General features: G+C 52.0%; 1 protein-coding gene across 1 annotated transcript in view; it reads left to right on the top strand.

The window, feature by feature from the left end:
* The window catches only part of LOC128881671 (uncharacterized), a 113,142-nt gene that overhangs the window by 61,204 nt on the left and 31,029 nt on the right, over nucleotides 1-20,909 (top strand). Inside the window, exons 63-107 of the mRNA XM_054132961.1 lie at nucleotides 129-440; nucleotides 834-1,172; nucleotides 1,525-1,842; nucleotides 2,026-2,340; nucleotides 2,412-2,726; nucleotides 2,869-3,189; nucleotides 3,275-3,589; nucleotides 3,675-4,007; nucleotides 4,087-4,407; nucleotides 4,864-5,163; nucleotides 5,406-5,720; nucleotides 6,160-6,486; nucleotides 6,761-7,069; nucleotides 7,147-7,470; nucleotides 7,562-7,858; nucleotides 7,934-8,251; nucleotides 8,560-8,877; nucleotides 8,972-9,295; nucleotides 9,389-9,697; nucleotides 9,774-10,100; nucleotides 10,202-10,501; nucleotides 10,585-10,884; nucleotides 10,977-11,288; nucleotides 11,366-11,692; nucleotides 11,780-12,088; nucleotides 12,168-12,494; nucleotides 12,569-12,871; nucleotides 12,962-13,264; nucleotides 13,345-13,665; nucleotides 13,739-14,068; nucleotides 14,263-14,580; nucleotides 14,651-14,983; nucleotides 15,229-15,534; nucleotides 15,605-15,910; nucleotides 15,986-16,303; nucleotides 16,403-16,727; nucleotides 16,803-17,104; nucleotides 17,177-17,505; nucleotides 17,558-17,888; nucleotides 18,042-18,344; nucleotides 18,428-18,745; nucleotides 19,014-19,340; nucleotides 19,422-19,718; nucleotides 19,789-20,124; nucleotides 20,194-20,496. Coding sequence (XP_053988936.1) covers nucleotides 129-440; nucleotides 834-1,172; nucleotides 1,525-1,842; nucleotides 2,026-2,340; nucleotides 2,412-2,726; nucleotides 2,869-3,189; nucleotides 3,275-3,589; nucleotides 3,675-4,007; nucleotides 4,087-4,407; nucleotides 4,864-5,163; nucleotides 5,406-5,720; nucleotides 6,160-6,486; nucleotides 6,761-7,069; nucleotides 7,147-7,470; nucleotides 7,562-7,858; nucleotides 7,934-8,251; nucleotides 8,560-8,877; nucleotides 8,972-9,295; nucleotides 9,389-9,697; nucleotides 9,774-10,100; nucleotides 10,202-10,501; nucleotides 10,585-10,884; nucleotides 10,977-11,288; nucleotides 11,366-11,692; nucleotides 11,780-12,088; nucleotides 12,168-12,494; nucleotides 12,569-12,871; nucleotides 12,962-13,264; nucleotides 13,345-13,665; nucleotides 13,739-14,068; nucleotides 14,263-14,580; nucleotides 14,651-14,983; nucleotides 15,229-15,534; nucleotides 15,605-15,910; nucleotides 15,986-16,303; nucleotides 16,403-16,727; nucleotides 16,803-17,104; nucleotides 17,177-17,505; nucleotides 17,558-17,888; nucleotides 18,042-18,344; nucleotides 18,428-18,745; nucleotides 19,014-19,340; nucleotides 19,422-19,718; nucleotides 19,789-20,124; nucleotides 20,194-20,496 — 14,241 coding nt within the window. The remainder of the gene's footprint in view (nucleotides 1-128; nucleotides 441-833; nucleotides 1,173-1,524; nucleotides 1,843-2,025; nucleotides 2,341-2,411; nucleotides 2,727-2,868; nucleotides 3,190-3,274; nucleotides 3,590-3,674; nucleotides 4,008-4,086; nucleotides 4,408-4,863; nucleotides 5,164-5,405; nucleotides 5,721-6,159; nucleotides 6,487-6,760; nucleotides 7,070-7,146; nucleotides 7,471-7,561; nucleotides 7,859-7,933; nucleotides 8,252-8,559; nucleotides 8,878-8,971; nucleotides 9,296-9,388; nucleotides 9,698-9,773; nucleotides 10,101-10,201; nucleotides 10,502-10,584; nucleotides 10,885-10,976; nucleotides 11,289-11,365; nucleotides 11,693-11,779; nucleotides 12,089-12,167; nucleotides 12,495-12,568; nucleotides 12,872-12,961; nucleotides 13,265-13,344; nucleotides 13,666-13,738; nucleotides 14,069-14,262; nucleotides 14,581-14,650; nucleotides 14,984-15,228; nucleotides 15,535-15,604; nucleotides 15,911-15,985; nucleotides 16,304-16,402; nucleotides 16,728-16,802; nucleotides 17,105-17,176; nucleotides 17,506-17,557; nucleotides 17,889-18,041; nucleotides 18,345-18,427; nucleotides 18,746-19,013; nucleotides 19,341-19,421; nucleotides 19,719-19,788; nucleotides 20,125-20,193; nucleotides 20,497-20,909) is intronic.

Raw genomic sequence — 20,909 nt, 5'->3', positions numbered from 1 at the left:
AGTTCGGATAGCCTAGCTCAAATGCCTCGACCGTATTAAATCCACAGCACGAATAGCGAGCATCTACACGATCACCTAAAAAGGACTCGGAACAAAATCATTTATAATACGATATTCTCCCCATACAGCTACCCTATCAGAGTCAGACCCGTGTAGTCCCTCTCCTTGTGGACCCAACAGTAAGTGTCGAAACGTGAACGACCACGCAGTCTGCTCCTGCCTCGCAAATTTCATCGGAACCCCACCGTACTGTCGACCCGAGTGCGTGATGAACAGCGAGTGCCCGTTGGACCTTGCGTGCATCAATCAAAGATGCACGTCTCCCTGCACGAACTCCTGCGGTATCAACACGCAGTGTAGAGCGATCAACCACAGCCCAATTTGCACCTGCAACCTCGGATACACCGGGGACCCGTTTACGAAATGCTTCCCCGCACCACGTAAGAATACTTCTCTAGATTCGTTCATCCTGCATCCAATCGATCCATGGTTTGTCGTTCTCGTGACAGTCCTGCGTTGGATCTCCTTTGTTCTGCCTTTATTGTCTTGTCGTGCTTTACTTGATTTTACTTTTCTTTTCTATGTTATTTTGATCCAACCAGACCATATATACTTTTAATATTTTCAATGATCGTTCTCTTCTGCCATTTATTCTTCAAGATCACTTAGCCGGGACCCTTCTGATCGAATCGGTAAACATTAGAAATACAGCCCAACTTTGAGCCCTAATAGATCGACTACTGGAAAAATATCCAATCTATGTTTCTACTCATTTTATTACTTTCCACGTGGACTATCGCTGTTACAACTGACGTTGAAAACAAAAATTACAGAACCAACCCCGAACGACTGCTCCCTAGCCCCGATCGACCCCTGCGTACCGTCGCCCTGTGGCACGTACGCGGAGTGCCGGAATATCGGTGGCACGCCTTCGTGTTCCTGCTTGCCCGCGTACCTTGGATCCCCGCCGAATTGCCGACCAGAATGTCGCGTCAACTCCGACTGTCCCATGAGTCTCGCGTGCAGCAACGAGAAGTGCAGGGACCCTTGCTTGGGATCCTGCGGTGTCACGTCCTTGTGCTCCGTTTACAACCACGTTCCCGTGTGCACGTGCCCCGAGGGATACACGGGGGATCCCTTCGGCAACTGCTACCCAGCCCCGATGAAGCCAAGTAAGAATTAATCCTTTGCACTCGGGAGGTGACTCTCGGTCACCACTAGGTTCGACTCTGTGAATCAACCAGCAATAACGTTCGCTTAGGTTTAATCTCTTCGAAATCTCGAAGTGTCAATGAAATGATTGTCGTTGAGGCAAAGGTGACTCGATTCTCAAATCTCAAATTAGAGATCTCATTATCGAATCTAAGCTCAGCATTCGTGGCGATAGAATGATAAAAAAGCATCCCGAGTTGCTGGTAGGTACCAGAAAGAAGTGCCTCGAGTGCAAAGGGTTGACCTTGAAGAGGATTCGATCGATGGTGATCGAACGAGCAGGAAACTAGAGATCGTTCGTTTGTTTCGCAGCTGAACCAGCTGTCGTTGATCCTTGCGCGTCATCGCCGTGTGGCTCGAACGCCCGCTGCGATAACGGTTTGTGCACGTGCCTGCCGGAGTATCAGGGCGATCCCTACGTGGGCTGTCGTCCCGAGTGCGTGTTGAACACCGATTGTCCGCTGAATCGTGCCTGCGTCAGGAACAAGTGCGTGGATCCTTGTCCAGGCACGTGCGGCCAGAACGCGTTGTGTTCGGTGTACAACCACGTGCCTATGTGCAGCTGCCCTAACGGAATGGAGGGGAACGCTTTCGTTCTGTGCTCCGTTCTTCGAGGTACCTTTTCTCTTCGTTTTCACCCCTTTTCACCCCTTTCACCCCTTATCGCGTCGATCTTAGATTTATCTTTCGAGCAGCAAGGATTCTTTTTCCTGAATCCCTCTACTTCTCGCATCGCGCGATAGGGGGTTATTTTTGCCATCTTGTCCAATTATTATACTATGCAACAATCCATTCACCCTCCAACTATCTCAGATCCTGTGTCGAGGAATCCTTGCTCGCCCTCGCCCTGCGGACCGAACAGCGTGTGTCGAGAGGTCAACGAGCAGCCCGTCTGCTCCTGCGTGACAGGATTCCTAGGTGTACCACCTGCCTGCAGACCGGAGTGCACGGTCAGTTCCGACTGTCCCCTAACGGAAGCCTGTAGCAATCAGAAGTGCATAAACCCCTGTCCTGGAACCTGTGGCTTCAGAGCTGTCTGCAACGTCGTAAATCACAATCCAGTGTGCAGCTGCTCGCCAGGACACATCGGCGATCCTTTCGTTCAATGCGTGCCTGAACGTAAGACCCGTTGCTCGGAGATTTCACTCCTCGATCGGAGTTAATACGGATCCCATTGATAACGTATCCTGTTCTTTTAGCGATTGGCCGGCCTGTAGGGAACCCATGCGAACCTTCCCCATGCGGGCCCAATGCTCAGTGTAGAGTTTCCAACGACGCACCCTCGTGCTCGTGTTTGCCGGAATTTCTAGGCGCCCCTCCAAATTGCAAGCCGGAATGTATCAGCAACAGCGAGTGTCCAGGTCACTTGGCCTGCCTGAACCAGAAATGCGGAGATCCTTGTCCAGGCTCCTGTGGAGCCAACTCTGACTGTCGCGTTGTTAGCCACACACCCATGTGCGTCTGTCCTGGGGACTTCACTGGCGATCCTTTCACTCAGTGTGTCCCTAAACCACGTAAGAATCAAACAGGGCTGGACTCTCCAGACAAACCAATAATAATAAAAAAGAACGAAATATTTTCAATATCAATTCTTCGTTTGTAATGTCGCTTCCTCCATCTTCCATTTCGTTTCAACGATTACTGGCGATCTTCTAGCTGTGCCGATCAACCTTTCCCCCTGCGAACCGTCGCCTTGCGGCTTCAACGCGATATGCAGGGAGTTGAACGGCGTTGGTTCCTGTTCTTGTCTGCCGGATTACATCGGAAACCCTTACGAGGGTTGTCGACCAGAATGCGTGATCGACACGGACTGTCCCTCCACATTGAGCTGCATCCGCTCCAAGTGCCAGGACCCATGTCCTGGCACCTGTGGCACCAACACCGAGTGCCAGGTCATCGATCACCGGCCCGCGTGCGCCTGCATCACAGGATACAGCGGGAATCCTTTCCAATACTGTACCTTGATTCGCGAAATAGGTATACGCTCGAAAAGCTCGCACAGCTTCTAATTCTGTTCCAATCGGCGAAGACGCCTCGCTGAAAAGAGACTAAAACCCCGCAGGAAACCAAACACAGTACATGGACCCGTGCAACCCGTCCCCCTGCGGACCGAACAGTCAATGTCGCGTAGTCAACGAACAAGGTGTGTGTTCCTGTCTACCAGAGTACAGAGGCTCTCCTCCGATGTGTCGTCCAGAGTGCGTCCTAAACTCGGATTGCCCTGCGAATCGAGCTTGCGTCAACCAGAAATGCGTGGATCCATGTCCCAGTTCGTGTGGCGCGTTCGCCACTTGCGTGGTCAGGAACCACAGTCCGATTTGTGCCTGCAGAGATTCGTACACCGGAGACCCGTTCACTAGATGCTTCCCCGTTCCAAGTAAGGCCCCTTCGGACCAGTTCGAAACCACTAAAAATAGTCCAAAAGTCGATCCGAGTCCTCAACACGTTGCTTACCTTTTCAGCATTCGTACCCCCCGCAGCGGTCGAACCATCGCAACCCTGTCTCCCCTCCCCTTGCGGTCCGTACTCGGAATGTCGCGTGGCGAACAACGGTCCATCCTGCCAGTGCTTGGCCGACTATACAGGAAGTCCTCCCAACTGTAGACCGGAGTGCACCGTCAACTCCGACTGTCCCAGCAACAGAGCCTGCATCAGGCAGAAGTGTCTGGATCCCTGTTCAGGATCCTGCGGAGTAGGGACACGGTGCAGCGTGTTCAATCACGTGCCCATGTGCACGTGCATCGAGGAGTACACCGGAGATCCCTTCAACAATTGCTACCCGACACCACCGCAGCGTAAGGCCTCGCTTTCTCCTCGAAGAAACTCCAACAACGGTATTCATAGAATCGTAACGACCTACGGAAATTCTTGCAGTACCGCCCCCTGAAACCGATCCCTGCAACCCATCGCCGTGCGGACCGAACGCCCAATGCAACGCAGGTGTATGCACTTGCTTACCCGATTACCAGGGCGATCCCAACACCAGCTGTCGACCCGAATGCGTTCTGAACAGCGACTGCGCTCAAAACAGAGCTTGCGCGAGGAACAAGTGCGTGGATCCTTGTCTGGGCACTTGCGGCAGAGACGCGGTCTGCAATGTCCTGAATCACGTACCCATGTGCAGTTGTCCGGCTGGAATGTCTGGCAACGCGTTCATATCCTGCGACCGAGTGGAAGGTATACAAAAGGAATTTGGTGGCAGCTTCTCTGTCGGTCCACCTAACTTTTCTGTGTACAGTCGTCCCATAAATATTCGTGTCTTCTATATCTATCGAAGAAATTTGTCGAATTTAAATGAATGTTTCATGTTTCCAAATAAGTTTGTAATTGCAACTATATACACGTGAGAAGTTTAATCGCGTATATATTTATAATGGAGAATTGATTTGGAAACACGAAGTCTATCTATCATTTAAATTGGATAAATTTCTTCAATTGATATAGAGGGTACGAATACTTATGGAACCGACTTTATACATAAATATACAGGATGTCCCAGAATTAGTCTAAGAACCGAAAATGGGGGCTAGCTGAGACGATTCTGAACCACAATTTCCTTTGCAAAAATGTCCCGGCGTAATTACCTGGGATAGCCAACCAATCCTAGCATTTCAAGCCAGATTATTCCCGTTGAATTTGATTTAGAACCAGTTCGGACGAATCCATGCAATCCATCGCCCTGTGGACCCAACAGTCAGTGTCGAGCTATAAATGGCCAGGGCGTGTGCTCGTGCGTGCCAGGATACCTTGGCATTCCGCCTACCTGTAGGCCAGAGTGCGTGGTCAGTTCAGACTGTCCAAGAAGCCTGGCCTGTAACAACCAAAAGTGCATCGATCCTTGCTCTGGCACTTGCGGCCTGAAGGCGTTGTGTCAGGTTGTCAATCACAACCCCGTGTGCAGCTGCCCGTCAGGTTTCACGGGCGATCCGTTCACCAGATGCCAATTCCTTCGTAAGAACTTTGATATCATACTCTGCGGTACAGCTCCTCGGTTATCCCTTTATAGGTCACTGGTACTCGTTACCACTAAGGAAAGGGCGGAAATTTTGTACGTTTAAGTATCTACGCTCATCCACTAGGTTTCGTTGGTTTAGGGGAACAAAATGTCCAGAGAGTTCTGTCCCTATAAAGGGTTAACGACTCGAATTCCCTTCGAGTTCCCTTCTAAGTTAAACGTCTCGTCCCTCCCACAGCTGCGAACATACCAGAAGAGGATACCTGCGCGTCCTGTCGATGCGGCCCGAATTCCGTTTACCAAACCGTCAACGACCAACCGTCTTGCGCCTGTCTCCCCGATTTTATCGGCTCTCCGCCAAACTGTAGGCCGGAGTGCGCGAGCAACAGCGAATGTTCCAGCCACTTGGCGTGCATCAACCGAAAATGTCGAGACCCCTGTCCTGGCTCGTGTGGTTTGAACGCGGAATGCCGTGTGGTCAGTCACACACCGATGTGCGGCTGCCTGAGCGGTTACACAGGCGACCCCTTCACCCAGTGCACGTTGAAACGACGTAAGATTTACCCGCGAACAAACTACACCTACACACATTGCAAAACATAACGAAATATCATGTACACGTGAACAAAGTAGATTCCTAATATCGTACACGGTGTCTCGTAACTGGTGGTGCAACCGAGTAGAGGGTAATTCTACGTGAAAGATTGAATCGAAAATTTTCAAATTTATTTTCTTCGAAAATAAAGCGCCATATGAATACATTTTATTGTACACTTTCGATTCATCTTTTTACGTAGAATCACCCCCTTACTCACTCGCATCACCAGTTACGGGACACCCTGGTATCTAGTGTTTGCGGTGATTAAACCTCCAATTGTTAATACTCCCCCCGAACCTGGATATTTTAGTAGTTATTGCAATTAACCCTCTGGGAAAGTGTGTTGGTATCGAAGGTGAACGCTAACCTTTTCACCCTGTGAACCCTTTTTTAGCCGAGCTCGAACCCACGCCGGTGTCGCCCTGCGTGCCATCGCCGTGCGGCCCTAACGCGATATGTAAAGAACAAAACGGAGCAGGTTCCTGTTCCTGCGCCCTGGATTACATAGGAAACCCGTACGAAGGATGTCGCCCGGAGTGCACCGTGAACTCCGACTGTCCCTCGAACCTAGCCTGCATAAGATCCAAGTGCCAGAACCCCTGTCCCGGCACCTGCGGCCAGAACGCCGATTGCGCGGTGATAAATCACTTGCCGAGTTGCACTTGCGTAGCTGGATACACGGGAGACCCGTTCGTTAATTGCCACGTCCAGCCGCAGATCCGTAAGTCACGATAACAATGTCGCCAATCATCGCCATCATTCGTCATCGCCATCGCGAACGCCTCGATAGAGAAGATAACGTTAGAGACGCTTCATAGTAACCAACCAACGTCGCTTCCCATCGTAATACATCGTAATCGTTCGATGCACGGTGTTCGCCATTAACCCAAACTAATACCAAGGGACGAGTAACGCTGACGCATTTAAGCCTGGTTCAAAGTATGGATGGAAACTTGGGAACGGTTAAGTAACCAAACGATATTCGTCACTTCCAGCCAACGAAGCAAAAAATCCGTGTAATCCCTCGCCATGCGGACCCAACAGCTTGTGCCACGTGACGAATGGCCAGGCTGTCTGCGCGTGTTTCCGCGATTATGTAGGCAGCCCCCCAGGATGTCGTCCAGAGTGCGTGGTCAGCTCGGAATGTCCCTCGAACCAAGCTTGCGTCGATCAAAAGTGCGTCGACCCCTGCCCTGGCCGTTGCGGTACCAACACGGACTGCAGAGTCGTGAATCACAGCCCTATCTGTGTTTGCAAGCTGGACTTCACCGGGGACCCCTTCACCAGATGCTTCCCGACGCCAAGTAAGAGGAACTTCCTGGATCGAGTTGGAGATCGAACGATCAGGTCGAGATAGAGAATCATTGTAAATTCTTTTCAGAACCATTGCCAGCACCCGTCGCTAACCCCTGTGTACCATCCCCCTGCGGCCCGTACTCGGAATGTCGCGACATAGGAGGCTCCCCCTCCTGTTCCTGTTTACCAAATTACACAGGAGGTCCGCCGAATTGTAGACCAGAGTGCACGATAAACCCTGACTGCCCCAGCAACAGAGCTTGCGCGAGGGAAAAATGCAGAGACCCTTGTCCGGGCTCGTGCGGCATTGGAGCGATTTGCAACGTGATCCAACACGTACCCACGTGCGTTTGCTCCCAAGATTTTACAGGAGACCCGTTCGCTAGTTGCCAGCCCGTACAGGCGCCATGTAAGCTAACATTTTGTACCACAAACATTTCTGAGGCTTCGATGTCATTGTTGAATCGCTATAATCAACTCGAATCACTTTGCAGCGTTAGATGTCCCGTCGGATCCTTGCAACCCCTCGCCTTGTGGCACGAACGCACTGTGCGATAACGGTTTATGCAGTTGCCCTCCCGGTTACATGGGAAGCCCCTACGAACTATGTCAACCCGAGTGCGTGACCAACGACCATTGTTCCTTCAACAGAGCTTGCGTTCGCAACAAATGCGCGGACCCTTGCATAGGAACCTGCGGCCAGAACGCGGTGTGCAACGTTTACGATCACGTTCCCATGTGTAGTTGCCCACCTGGGATGTCTGGGAATGCATTTGTACTCTGCTCTGTACTACGAGGTGGATATCCTTCGAGGTTCAGTCAAGAGTGACGCCGGTTTCTCCTTATTTAATCATTTAACACTCCATTCGTAGAACCGCTGCCGCAGGACCCCTGCAGACCTTCCCCCTGTGGCCCTAACAGTCAGTGCCGAATCGTTAACGGTCAGGCTGTCTGCAGTTGCGTTCAAGGATATCTAGGAACTCCGCCGTCTTGCAGACCCGAGTGTTTGGTCAGCTCCGACTGTCCACGAAATTTGGCCTGTAGCAATCAGAGGTGTATAGACCCCTGTCTAGGCACCTGCGGTCTCAGGACTCAGTGTCAAGTTGTCGCTCACAATCCCATTTGCAGCTGTCTACCGAGACACTCTGGCGATCCCTTCGCCAGATGCGACCCGATCAGTAAGACTCATAGCAGCTCTTGGCGTTTAATTAATTGGCCATTCAAGGATGCTACTTTGTCGCTTTGTCTTTAATTTCTCTTAAGAACATCTTAGCTAAACCAAGCATTCTATATACATTTGGAACTCGACTATAAAGTCAGTTCCATAAATATTCGTACCCTGTATATCTATCGAACAGAATTCAAGAATCAGATTCCGAAGTACCTCGGAATGATCTGCCAGTTCTATCATCCTCATTGGCCAGTTGATTTCTCGTCGAGAATAGTAAATTTCTCGTCGAGAGTCGAAACACATTCGATTCGTAACTTCGTCCAACAGTTGACACCCCGATCGAGCCGGTAAACCCGTGCCAGCCGTCTCCCTGCGGACCGAACGCTCAATGTCGCGTGGTGAACGACTCGCCATCTTGCACGTGCCTGCCCGATTTCGTTGGAGCGCCGCCCAGTTGCAGGCCAGAATGCGTCAGCAACAGCGAGTGCCCGTGGAATCTAGCTTGCATGAATCAAAAGTGCAGAGACCCTTGCCCTGGCGCTTGCGGTTCGAACACGGGATGTCGAGTCGTGAGCCACACGCCTATGTGCGTTTGCATGAGCGGATATACGGGAGATCCCTTCACCCAATGCGTCGTTCAACAACGTAAGACATCTAATTACCTAATACTAGTAAGACGACAGTTAGAGAACAGTGGAATCAATGGAATTAATATCACGGAATTAATACGTCGTTGTAGCAACGATCGTCGACGTCGCGTCGCCCTGTACACCGTCACCCTGCGGGGCAAATGCTATCTGCAAAGAGCAGAACGGTGCTGGCTCCTGCACCTGCTTGCAAGACTACATCGGAAACCCCTACGACGGATGTCGGCCTGAATGCGTAGTGAACTCTGACTGCGTATCCAACATGGCCTGCGTTCGGTCCAAGTGCCAGGATCCTTGTCCAGGCACCTGCGGCCAGAACGCTGTCTGCCAAGTGATCAATCACTCTCCTGCGTGTTCCTGCGTGTCTGGATACACCGGCGATCCGTTCAGATACTGTAACCTCGCGTTACCATCGGGTAATAATCATGTTATTTCTTCGAACGTTACCAGAAAAAATCTTCCACATTGTTGGCAAGAGTAGCGCTGACCCCTTCGTTCTTCAACGTTAGATCCAGTCCCGAGGGACCCATGCAATCCATCTCAGTGCGGACCGAACAGTCGATGTAACGTAGTCAACGGTCAGCCAGTTTGCGCGTGTTACCCAGAGTACATCGGAACTCCGCCAACGTGTCGTCCTGAATGCGTGATGAGCTCGGAGTGTCCCACTAACAGGGCTTGCGTCAACAATAAATGCATCAATCCGTGCCCTCAACCATGCGGTTCGAACACCAACTGCAGAGTTCTGAATCACAGTCCGGTATGCAGTTGCAAACAGGGCTACACAGGGGATCCGTTCAGTAGATGTTTCCCTATGCCAAGTAAGCCGAACGAGACGAGTCGATATCGGTGTGTTTCAGAGGTATTCGGATTAGGTGACCAGACGTTTCTTTTCAGAACCTCTTCCTGGCCCGGTCGCTCAGAATCCTTGCGTGCCTTCGCCGTGCGGCCCTTACGCAGAGTGTCGCGACATTGGCGGCGCGCCATCCTGCTCTTGTCTAGCCCCTTACATCGGTAGTCCACCTAACTGTAGACCCGAGTGCACGGTCAATTCCGACTGCCCCAGTAGTCAAGCCTGTATAAACGAAAGATGCAGAGATCCCTGTCCAGGCTCCTGCGGAGTCTCAGCCACCTGCAACGTCGTCAACCATACGCCATCTTGCGTTTGTCCTGCCGATTTCACCGGGGATCCGTTTACGAGCTGCTACCCGAAACGTAAGCACTGTTCATGGATAAATTATCGAATCGTGTTCCAGTTGAAACCTTCTCCTTAACAAATTATTCGGTTCGAGTTGGGGTTTTACGCGAGTCTTTTAACCACACAGCACTCGAAGAACCAGCGTTACCCGCGGACCCCTGCAATCCCTCGCCTTGCGGTCCAAATGCCCTGTGCACAGACGGCAGCTGTTCTTGCTTGCCAGAGTATCAAGGAGATCCTTACGCCGGTTGTCGACCGGAATGCGTCCTCAACAGCGACTGTCCTACCTCTCGAGCCTGCATCCGTAACAAGTGCGCGGACCCGTGTCCAGGAACTTGCGGTCAGAACGCGCAGTGCAACGTCTACAACCACGTACCCATGTGCAGTTGTCTGCCTGGAATGACAGGGAACGCGTTCGTTTCGTGTCGTCCAAGCAGAGGTAGGTGCCCACTCGCTCGTACTTTCACACTAAACCTACCACGACTTTTACTCACACCTTTCCATTTCTAGGACCGGAAGACCCATGCAACCCGTCTCCCTGCGGACCCAACAGTCTCTGTCGCGTAGTTAACGAGCAAGCGGTATGCACTTGCGTGGCTAGTTTCACAGGAACCCCACCATCTTGCAGACCCGAGTGTAGCGTTAGCTCCGACTGTCCGAGAAATCAAGCTTGCAGTAATCAGAGATGCATAAATCCCTGCGCTGGGACCTGCGGCGTTAGCGCCCAGTGCCAAGTGATCAATCATAATCCCATATGCAGCTGTCCACCAGGCTTTACTGGCGATCCTTTCGTCAGATGCGAGCCCAAACGTGAGCTCTGCTCTACTACCATTTCGATTCAAGATTTAAATCATCGAACGATCTTGTTATGTAACCTTTTTTCGTCTCCCTTTCAGTGGAAGAACCGTTAGCTCCCGTCAATCCTTGCTATCCATCGCCCTGTGGACCTAACGCGGTCTGTCAAGTGGCGAACGATTCACCCTCGTGCTCCTGTTTACCCGAGTTCGTCGGTGCACCGCCGAATTGTAGACCCGAGTGCATCAGCAACAGCGAGTGCGCGACTCAGTTAGCCTGTATAAACAACAAATGCAGAGATCCATGCCCTGGTTCGTGCGGCGGCAACGCTGATTGTCGCGTCGTGAGCCACACCGCCATGTGCGTGTGTTCCATCGGCTTCACTGGTGATCCCTTCACGCAGTGCCTCGACAGGCAACGTAAGACACCAGTGATCGTTTTACAACTGAAATCGAGCTTCTCCGAGCGCGGGTAATTCATTTCTTCTACATTTTAGCCGACATACGACCAACCCTCGCCACTCCGTGCACACCGTCACCCTGTGGTTCGAACGCCATTTGCAAAGAACAGAACGGAGTAGGTTCCTGTACGTGTTTGCCCGACTACATTGGCAACCCTTACGAGGGCTGTCGTCCAGAATGTATAATAAATTCCGATTGCGTACCCACGCGTGCCTGCATCCGGTCCAAGTGTCAGGACCCTTGTCCAGGATCTTGCGGCGCGAACGCCGGATGCCAAGTTGTCAATCACTTGCCAACCTGTACTTGTTTCCCTGGTTACACCGGTCAGCCCTATCAATTCTGCCAGCTGATCGTACCGACTCGTAAGCACTGATTCTTTCTCGACTATTTAGAAGAACTCTTCAACCGCGAAGATCTCGACGATGATTTCTCTTTCCCCTTGGTCGCAGTGGATGAGAGAAGAGATCCGTGTTCCCCATCGCCGTGTGGACCGAACAGTAACTGTCGGGTTGTCAACGACCAGGCAGTCTGTTCCTGTCTACCGGAATACACCGGCTCCCCTCCAGGATGTCGACCAGAATGCGTAGTCAGTTCCGAGTGTCCGTCTAACCTAGCGTGCATAAATCAGAAGTGCAGGAATCCTTGTCCTGGTCCTTGCGGCCTCAACGCGGAGTGCAACGTCATACATCATAGTCCTATATGTGCCTGCAGACAAAGCTACACCGGTGATCCGTTTAGTCGGTGCTTCCCAATGCCAGGTCAGAGAATATCTGAAAATTTCAAGGATAATCGAATTCGCTCAACATTATTTCTAACTCTTCGTGAACTGTTTCTTAGAACTCCCTCCAGCGCCGATACCTTCAGACCCCTGTTTCCCTTCACCCTGCGGTCGGAACGCGGAATGCCGCAACATCAACGGCATACCTTCCTGCACTTGTCTGCCAAATTACGTGGGCAGTCCTCCCAGCTGTCGACCAGAGTGCACCGTGAACTCCGACTGCCCTCCCAATCAAGCTTGCACGAGAGAGAAGTGCAGGGACCCTTGTCCCGGCTCCTGTGGCGTGTTCGCCCAGTGCAGCGTGCTGAATCACGTGCCAATCTGTAGTTGCATCGAAGACTACACCGGCGATCCCTTCAGCAACTGTTATCCGAAACCACCTTCACGTAAGACACCGTCCTTTTCCACCCGAGTCCTTCGAGCTTCGCGATTCTCTTCATCGTCTCTTTCCAACTTCTAGAACCACCAGTCTCCGACGATCCTTGCGATCCGTCGCCCTGTGGATCGAACGCAGAATGCAACAACGGCATCTGTACCTGTCTGCCAGAGTACAGGGGCGATCCGTACGCAGGATGTCGTCCAGAGTGCGTTCTTAATTCGGATTGTCCCTTAAACCAGGCATGCCTCCGAAATAAATGTATCGATCCTTGCATCGGTACCTGTGGCCAGAACGCGATTTGCGACGTGTTCAATCACATTCCGATGTGCAGCTGCGGTCAAAGGATGACTGGAAACGCTTTCGTACTGTGTTCCCCGATCGCAGGTACCAAACGACGCTGTTTCAATTGACCCTTTGCACTCGAGGCACTTTCTTCTGGTATCCCATATATTTACCCATTTGTATCCACAGAAGTAACACCGGAAACTCCATGCAACCCATCACCTTGCGGTCAAAACAGTATCTGTCGTGCTGTGAATGGACAGGCAGTTTGCACTTGTGTCCAGGGATACGTAGGAAGTCCTCCGTCTTGTAGACCGGAGTGCGTAGTCAGTTCCGACTGTCCCAGAAACGAAGCCTGTAGTAACCTGAAGTGCTCGAACCCGTGCATAGGAACTTGCGGCATTCGCGCGCAGTGTCAAGTCATAAACCACAATCCCATATGCAGCTGTCTGCCAGGATTGTCCGGTGATCCGTTCGTCAAATGCGATCCTATCGGTAAGAGCCGTTCCACCTTCCGAAACATAAATTTGACGTTTCTTTACATCGAATGGTAACACTGCGAACGGCCCTTCTAGTGGACGTCGAGCCACAAGTCGTGAACCCGTGCAGACCATCGCCGTGTGGTCCCAACGCTCAGTGTCAAGTAGCGAACGACTCCCCATCCTGCACATGCATGCCTGGATTTATAAGCTCTCCGCCAAACTGTCGACCCGAGTGCGTGAGCAACAGCGAATGCGCGAGCCACCTCGCTTGCATCAATCAGAAGTGCGGAGACCCGTGTCCTGGCTCTTGCGGAGCTAATGCCGAGTGTCGCGTGGTCAGCCACACGCCCATGTGCGTTTGCTCCACTGGATTCACGGGCGATCCGTTCACGCAATGCGTGGTGTTCGATGAGCGTAAGGATACTCGACCGATAATCGTATCTCGCGACTGGATAGGTCGCACAGGTTTACTCTGTTTTTCCACCAGGTCTACCTTCCCCGTGCACGCCATCCCCTTGCGGTTCTAACACCGTTTGCAGAGAGCAGGACGGTGTAGGCTCCTGTTCGTGTTTACCCGAATACATAGGCAATCCGTACGAAGGATGTCGACCGGAGTGCACCGTCAGCTCCGACTGCCCTTCGAATCTCGCTTGCACGAGAAACAAGTGTCAGGACCCGTGTCCAGGCACCTGTGGACAGAACACTGTTTGCCAAGTTATCAATCACTCGCCCACGTGCTCGTGCAACCCTGGTTTTACCGGAGACCCCTTCAGATACTGCCAAATCACGCGAGAGCCTGGTAAAGTATATTTGAACCGTGTCGATGTACGAATATGTATATGGGACTGGCTGTACTTTACCGATCAAAACTTTGAGTACACGATTCCTTTCCGCGAACCCGAAATTTCTATTCTTTTCCTCGGTAATGCGTGCACCCAAACTTCTGAACGGTAATCCGAAAAACAAAGGAAGCCATCCTGAAGTTTCTTTCTTCTTCAGACATAGTCAGAGATCCAACCGACCCCTGCGTCCCGTCGCCCTGCGGGCCAAACAGTCAGTGCCGCGTGATTTCCGGCAACGCGGTGTGCTCTTGTCTTCCCGAATACACCGGAAGTCCTCCCTCCTGCCGGCCCGAGTGCGTCGTCAGCACGGATTGTCCCTCGAACCGAGCCTGCGTGAACCAGAAGTGCTCGGACCCCTGTCTACGAGCGTGTGGACAGAACACCAATTGTCTAGTCGTCAACCACAGTCCTATTTGTACCTGCAAAGACGGAAACACTGGCAACCCGTTCACAAGGTGTTTCCATTTTCAACGTAAGTCTCTCTATCGTCGATCCGCATCCCTGAGATGATGCTACCTCGATGACAGACATCTAACTCGTGCCAATTGATTCCGTAGCACAACCAACGTTACCAGATCTACCTCAAAACCCCTGCTTACCCTCCCCCTGTGGTCCATACTCCGAATGTCGAGACATCGGTGGCGCTCCGTCTTGTTCCTGCTTAGCTAATTATTTCGGCAGCCCACCAAACTGTAGACCAGAATGTACCGTGAATACGGACTGTCCCAGCGATCGGTCCTGCATAAGACAGCGATGCACGGATCCTTGTCCTGGATCCTGCGGCGTGGCGGCAATGTGCTCGGTCTTCAGTCACGTGCCGATCTGCACCTGCGCGGAAGGATTCACGGGTGATCCTTTCAGCAGCTGCTCTCCTGCGCCACGTAAGCCTCGTTTTCGTAAGCATGACCTTGACACGTTCGTTGTCTATCGTCTCCGTCGTGTTTATTTTACACTCGATTGTGTAAAATAATTAACGCGAAATATTTAACCGATGGATTTTTGTATCAAGGAAAACAAAATTGTCAGCTGTGTATCATCTCTCTGAACGTTCAAGTGACAGTCGGTTACAGACACGGACAACGAACGTGTTAAACTCGTTTGTTGGAGCATTCAACACCTCGTTCTCCCATTGTAGCTGCTGTACTGGTACCGCAAGACCCCTGCAACCCATCGCCTTGCGGTCCGAACGCCCAGTGCAACGATGGCGCTTGCACGTGTTTGTCGGAGTATCAGGGCGACCCTTACGTAGGTTGCCGACCAGAATGCGTCCTGAACACCGACTGTCCCCTAAACAGAGCTTGTCTCCGCAACAAGTGCGTGGATCCTTGCGCCGGCACCTGCGGTCAGAGCGCAGTGTGCAACGTGTACAATCACTTGCCAATGTGCGGCTGTCCCGTCGGTATGACGGGCAACGCGTTCGTATACTGCACACCGTTCAGAGGTACGACTGTCTATGTAAAATTAATCGCAGACTCAACGTATCCTCGGCTAATCGATCGATCCCTGATCAGACCCAGTCGTGACCAATCCTTGCAACCCAACGCCTTGCGGATCGAACAGCCAGTGCAGAGAAGTCAACGGACAAGCCGTGTGCACTTGTATCCCTGGTTTCGTTGGAATCCCGCCTACCTGCAGACCAGAGTGCGTGGTGAGCACGGACTGCGGACCAACGGAGGCTTGCATCAATCAGAAATGCAGCAATCCGTGCGCGGGTTCCTGCGGAATCAGAGCCACCTGTCAAGTAGTCAACCACAACCCGCTTTGCAGCTGCCCTGCGGGCTTGACCGGCGATCCTTTCGTCAGATGCGTCGAGAAACGTAAGGACTCTTCGCTCGACTTCCACGGGATCTCGCAAGATGGAACCGCGATATCTGAACCGCATTCTATTTCAGCGTTGGAGTCACCGCAACAGGAGAACCCATGCGTACCATCGCCATGCGGCCCGAACGCTCAGTGTCAAACCATCAACGATTCCCCGTCCTGTTCCTGTCTACCAGAGTTCACCGGCTCTCCTCCTAACTGCAGACCGGAATGCATCAGCAATAACGAGTGCCCGAGTAACATGGCTTGCATCAATCAGAAATGCAGAGACCCTTGTCCGGGATCCTGCGGCACGAACGCCGAGTGTCGCGCAGTCTCTCATACACCGATGTGCAGTTGCTCTCCCGGGTACACCGGGGATCCGTTTACCCAATGTGTCGTAGAACAACGTAAGACAGTTTCGATTTTACACGATTTCGTCATCGGAAAAGTTGCGAATCGTTTCCCAACCACCTGGCAAGAATTTTAATCCCCAAAACCCTTTCCAGTCATACCGATGTACGTGCCAAAGCCTTGCGTGCCGTCTCCTTGCGGCGCAAACGCCCTCTGCAAAGAGAGGAACGGAGCAGGATCGTGCTCCTGTCTGGAAGGATACATCGGGAACCCGTACGAGGGTTGCCGACCGGAGTGCGTCATAAATTCGGACTGCGTTCCAAGCAAGAGCTGCGTCAGCTTCAAGTGCGAAGATCCGTGTCCCGGCACTTGTGGCCAGAACGCGATCTGCCAAGTGATCAATCACCTGCCCACCTGCAGTTGCTTGCCTAGATTCACGGGAGATCCATTCAGATACTGCCGCGAGGAAGAGATAGGTACGTGGCAGATGTCCTGTCGTAGACGAGTGCTTCCAACTCTTCAGACAACGTTTTGCTCGATAGTTACCCGACCGAGCCTGACGGATCCTTGCCAACCATCGCCGTGCGGGCCCAACAGCGTCTGCAGGGAGAACAACGGCCAGGCGGTTTGTTCGTGCTCACCAGGATATCTCGGTTCTCCGCCAGGATGCAGACCGGAATGCGTGGCGAGCGCGGAGTGCGCCTCCAACCGCGTGTGCGTTAACCAGAAGTGCGTGGATCCTTGTCCAGATCCATGCGGGAGGAACGCCGTTTGCAGAGTCATCAACCGCAATCCGATATGCTCCTGTCAGCAAGATTTCACCGGGGACGCGTTCTCCGTCTGTTTCCCTATTCCACGTTCGTATCTGTTTCACTTTTTACGCGCAAACAACCGCGGGAATAGTTGTGCTCACTTCCGAACCCCTGCAGGTCCACCGCCGGAGTCATTCAGACCTTCCCAGCAAGACCCGTGTTTGCCAAGCCCTTGTGGCCCGTATTCGCAGTGTCGAAACATCGGAGGAAATCCTTCTTGTTCTTGCTCGGCTTCGTATATCGGTGTCCCACCGAATTGCAGGCCAGAGTGCACTATTAACGCGGAGTGCTCCAGCGCGTTGGCTTGCATCAGGGAGAGGTGCTCGGACCCTTGTCCAGGATCTTGCGGTATAGGAGCTAGGTGCACCGTTCTGAATCACGTCCCGATGTGTGCTTGCCCCGAGGGCTACACGGGAGATCCCTTCACCAGCTGCGTCTTGACGCCCGTCTCACGTGAGAATCTCTTCGGCACTTTGCTAGCCCTATGGTCCGAATAAGCACGTTCTCATACCCGATTTGTATACAGCCGAGGAACCTGTCTCGGACCCCTGCAACCCGTCACCGTGTGGTGCGAACGCGCTATGTCGCGACGGCAGTTGCACGTGCCTTCCGGAATATCAAGGAGACCCCTACACCGGTTGTCGACCCGAATGCATCATGAACACCGATTGCGCCCGTGACAGGGCGTGCGCGAGGAACAAGTGCGTCGATCCGTGCACAGGAACTTGCGGTCAGAACGCCCAGTGTCAGACCATAAATCACATTCCGATGTGCAATTGTCCGGCGGGGATGGCTGGAAACGCTTTCGTTTCCTGTTCTCCGGTGCAGGGTATAATAATTGTTTTGTTTAATAATACGAAAATCGAGATAGTCATACGAGCATGCTATGTCTCAGGCTGGATTTTTATAATATCGAGAATCGTCTTCGTTTGTTGATTTCAATTTTTTTGAGATTCCATTTAAACATCCTCTTTTCCAAAAGATGTAGCGACGAACCCTTGCTCGCCATCGCCCTGTGGACCGAACAGTCACTGTCAAGAAGTGAACGGAGTCGCGGTTTGCAAGTGCGTGGAAGGTTTCCTTGGAAATCCACCGACTTGCAGGCCAGAGTGCATCGTCAGCTCGGATTGCGAGCTGACGAAAGCCTGCATCAATCAGAAGTGCGCCGATCCCTGCCCAGGTTCTTGCGCTGTGAGAGCAGAGTGCTCCGTGGTCAACCACAACCCCATTTGTAGATGTCCACCCAGTATGACCGGTGATCCGTTCACTATTTGCACAGCCATAGGTGAGACGTCGAACGTATCTTGAGACATTCCGCGAGAGCCTCGAGAAACGATCCTAACGATGATTCTTTGATTCCCTCTTCAGTGGAACAGCCTTCGGAACCAATAAACCCATGTTTCCCGTCACCTTGTGGCCCGAACGCTCAGTGTCAGGTGGTAAACCAAGCCCCAGCGTGCTCGTGTTTACCAGAATTTTCGGGAACACCTCCGAATTGTAGGCCCGAGTGCGTCATTAACAACGACTGTCCGACTCGTCAAGCTTGCGTCGATCAAAAATGCAGGGACCCGTGTCCTGATTTGTGCGGAGCCAACGCAGAGTGCAGCGTGTTCAGCCACACTCCGATTTGTTCCTGCAGTTCAGGATTCACTGGAGATCCGTTCGTTCGGTGCACTCCACTTCCAAGTGAGTTCGGTTTTCTGAAAACGTGTCCAGCTTTCACGAATCCCGATAGAAAGTATCGGTACACTGATCAATCTCTAAAAGAAGTGCGTGAAATTGTAATTTATTTACTTCTTTCTATATCTATTCTACAGATTTCCAAGGATACGTAGAATATCATTGATAACAAAATTTTTTGGGAAATCGATCGGTGTACGAATACATTCTCCGCCCACTGTATCCACGAAAGCATATTATCCTTTCACTGAAACGATTCTTCTCCACCCCATAGTCGAAAGCGAAAGACCAACCCCCTGCAGTCCATCGCCATGCGGGGCGAACGCAGTGTGCAAAGTATCAGGAAACGCAGGTGCCTGTACCTGTTTGCCGGATTACGTAGGGAATCCCTACGAAGGTTGCAGACCCGAATGTGTCGTGAACTCCGACTGTCCTGTGAACCTTGCATGCGTGAGATCGAAGTGCCAAGATCCTTGTCCTGGAGCGTGCGGTCAGAACGCCATGTGCAACGCTGTGAACCACGCGCCGATGTGCGCGTGCATTCAGGGATACTCTGGAGATCCTTTCAGATACTGCAGTCTAAGTCCAGTGAATCGTAAGAGTCGCTCGATTATCCGCTAGCTAAGAATAATATTAAAAGGATCAACTTGTACGTATTTATTTTTAGAAGAACCTTCGCCAGTCGACCCTTGCAATCCAACGCCATGCGGTCCAAACAGCGAATGTCGCGTGAACAACAACCAACCGGTGTGCACTTGCCTCGCGACGTACATGGGCAGCCCGCCAAATTGCAGACCCGAGTGCGTGGCCAGCACAGACTGTCCCCTAACTCGTGTCTGCGCGAATCAGAAATGCGTCGACCCGTGTCCCAGTTCGTGTGGCATGAACGCCAACTGCAGAGCCATCAACCACAGTCCGATCTGTTTCTGTAACAACGGATTCACCGGAGATCCGTTTACCGCTTGCTTCCGCGCTCCTGGTACGATCTGTGAATTCAATTTTCCGCGCATCGCTCGATACTCCGTACGCTAACCACTTCAATTCTCCAGAAACCCCCGCAGAACCCTCGCCATCGGTACAAAGGGATCCCTGTCAGCCGTCTCCCTGTGGTCCAAACGCGATCTGCCAAACTGTGGGCCAGACGCCAGCTTGCACTTGCTCGCCAGACTATCGCGGCAGCCCTCCAAACTGCAGGCCCGAGTGCACCATCAATTCCGAGTGTCCCACTAATCAAGCTTGCATCCGAGAGAAGTGCAGGGACCCCTGTCCAGGTTCTTGCGGCTTTAACGCTCAATGCTCCGTGTTCAATCACGTACCTATGTGCTCCTGTATCGAAGGGTTCACGGGAGATCCCTTCAGCCAATGCAATCAACAGGCTACACCCAGTGAGTAACGGTTCCCAAAAATCATTCGTAGTCCAGAAATCTTGACTGATCGAAACTTTTTCCACCCAGTCGAACCAACAGAAGTAGATTTGTGCAATCCGTCCCCTTGCGGTCCGAATGCTCAGTGCGACAACGGAATATGCTCTTGTTTACCCGAGTACTACGGGGATTCGACGATCGGCTGTCGACCGGAATGCGTGCTCAATAACGATTGTCCTCGAGACAGAGCTTGCGTGAGGAACAAGTGCGAGGATCCCTGCCAGGGGACCTGCGCAAGCAACGCTGTGTGCAACGTGGTGAACCACGTGCCAATGTGTAGCTGTCCAGCTGGTTTCGAAGGCAACGCGTTTGCCTACTGTCGTCCTGCCATAGGTAATAGTACTTCCTATCGTCGAAGAGTATACGGTCCCATAAATATTTCTACCTTCTATGTCTGTTAAAGAAATCTGTCTGAATGAAATGCTAGGTTTGATATTTTCAAATAAATGTTTCACGCTTGTTTGCATTTATAATGGAATATTTATTCGAAAATATCGAACCTATTGATTGAATTAGACAATTTCTTTTTGTCAATAGACATAGAAGCTACGAATATTTATGGGACTAACTGTACGTAGAACTCGCGACGTTTATCGACGATGATCTTTTAATAGCCGATGTACCATCCACCCCGTGCACCCCGTCACCCTGTGGACCGAACAGCCAGTGTCGAGTCAATAACGGTCAAGCAACCTGCAGCTGCGTGCCAGGCTATTTAGGAAACCCTCCGAACTGTCGTTCCGAGT

The sequence above is a fragment of the Hylaeus volcanicus genome, chromosome 8, assembly GCF_026283585.1.
Source record: "Hylaeus volcanicus isolate JK05 chromosome 8, UHH_iyHylVolc1.0_haploid, whole genome shotgun sequence".
Classification (NCBI taxonomy): domain Eukaryota; kingdom Metazoa; phylum Arthropoda; class Insecta; order Hymenoptera; family Colletidae; genus Hylaeus; species Hylaeus volcanicus.
The sequence above is the reverse complement of the archived record's forward strand: the minus strand, read 5'-3'. Positions and strand labels throughout refer to the sequence as shown.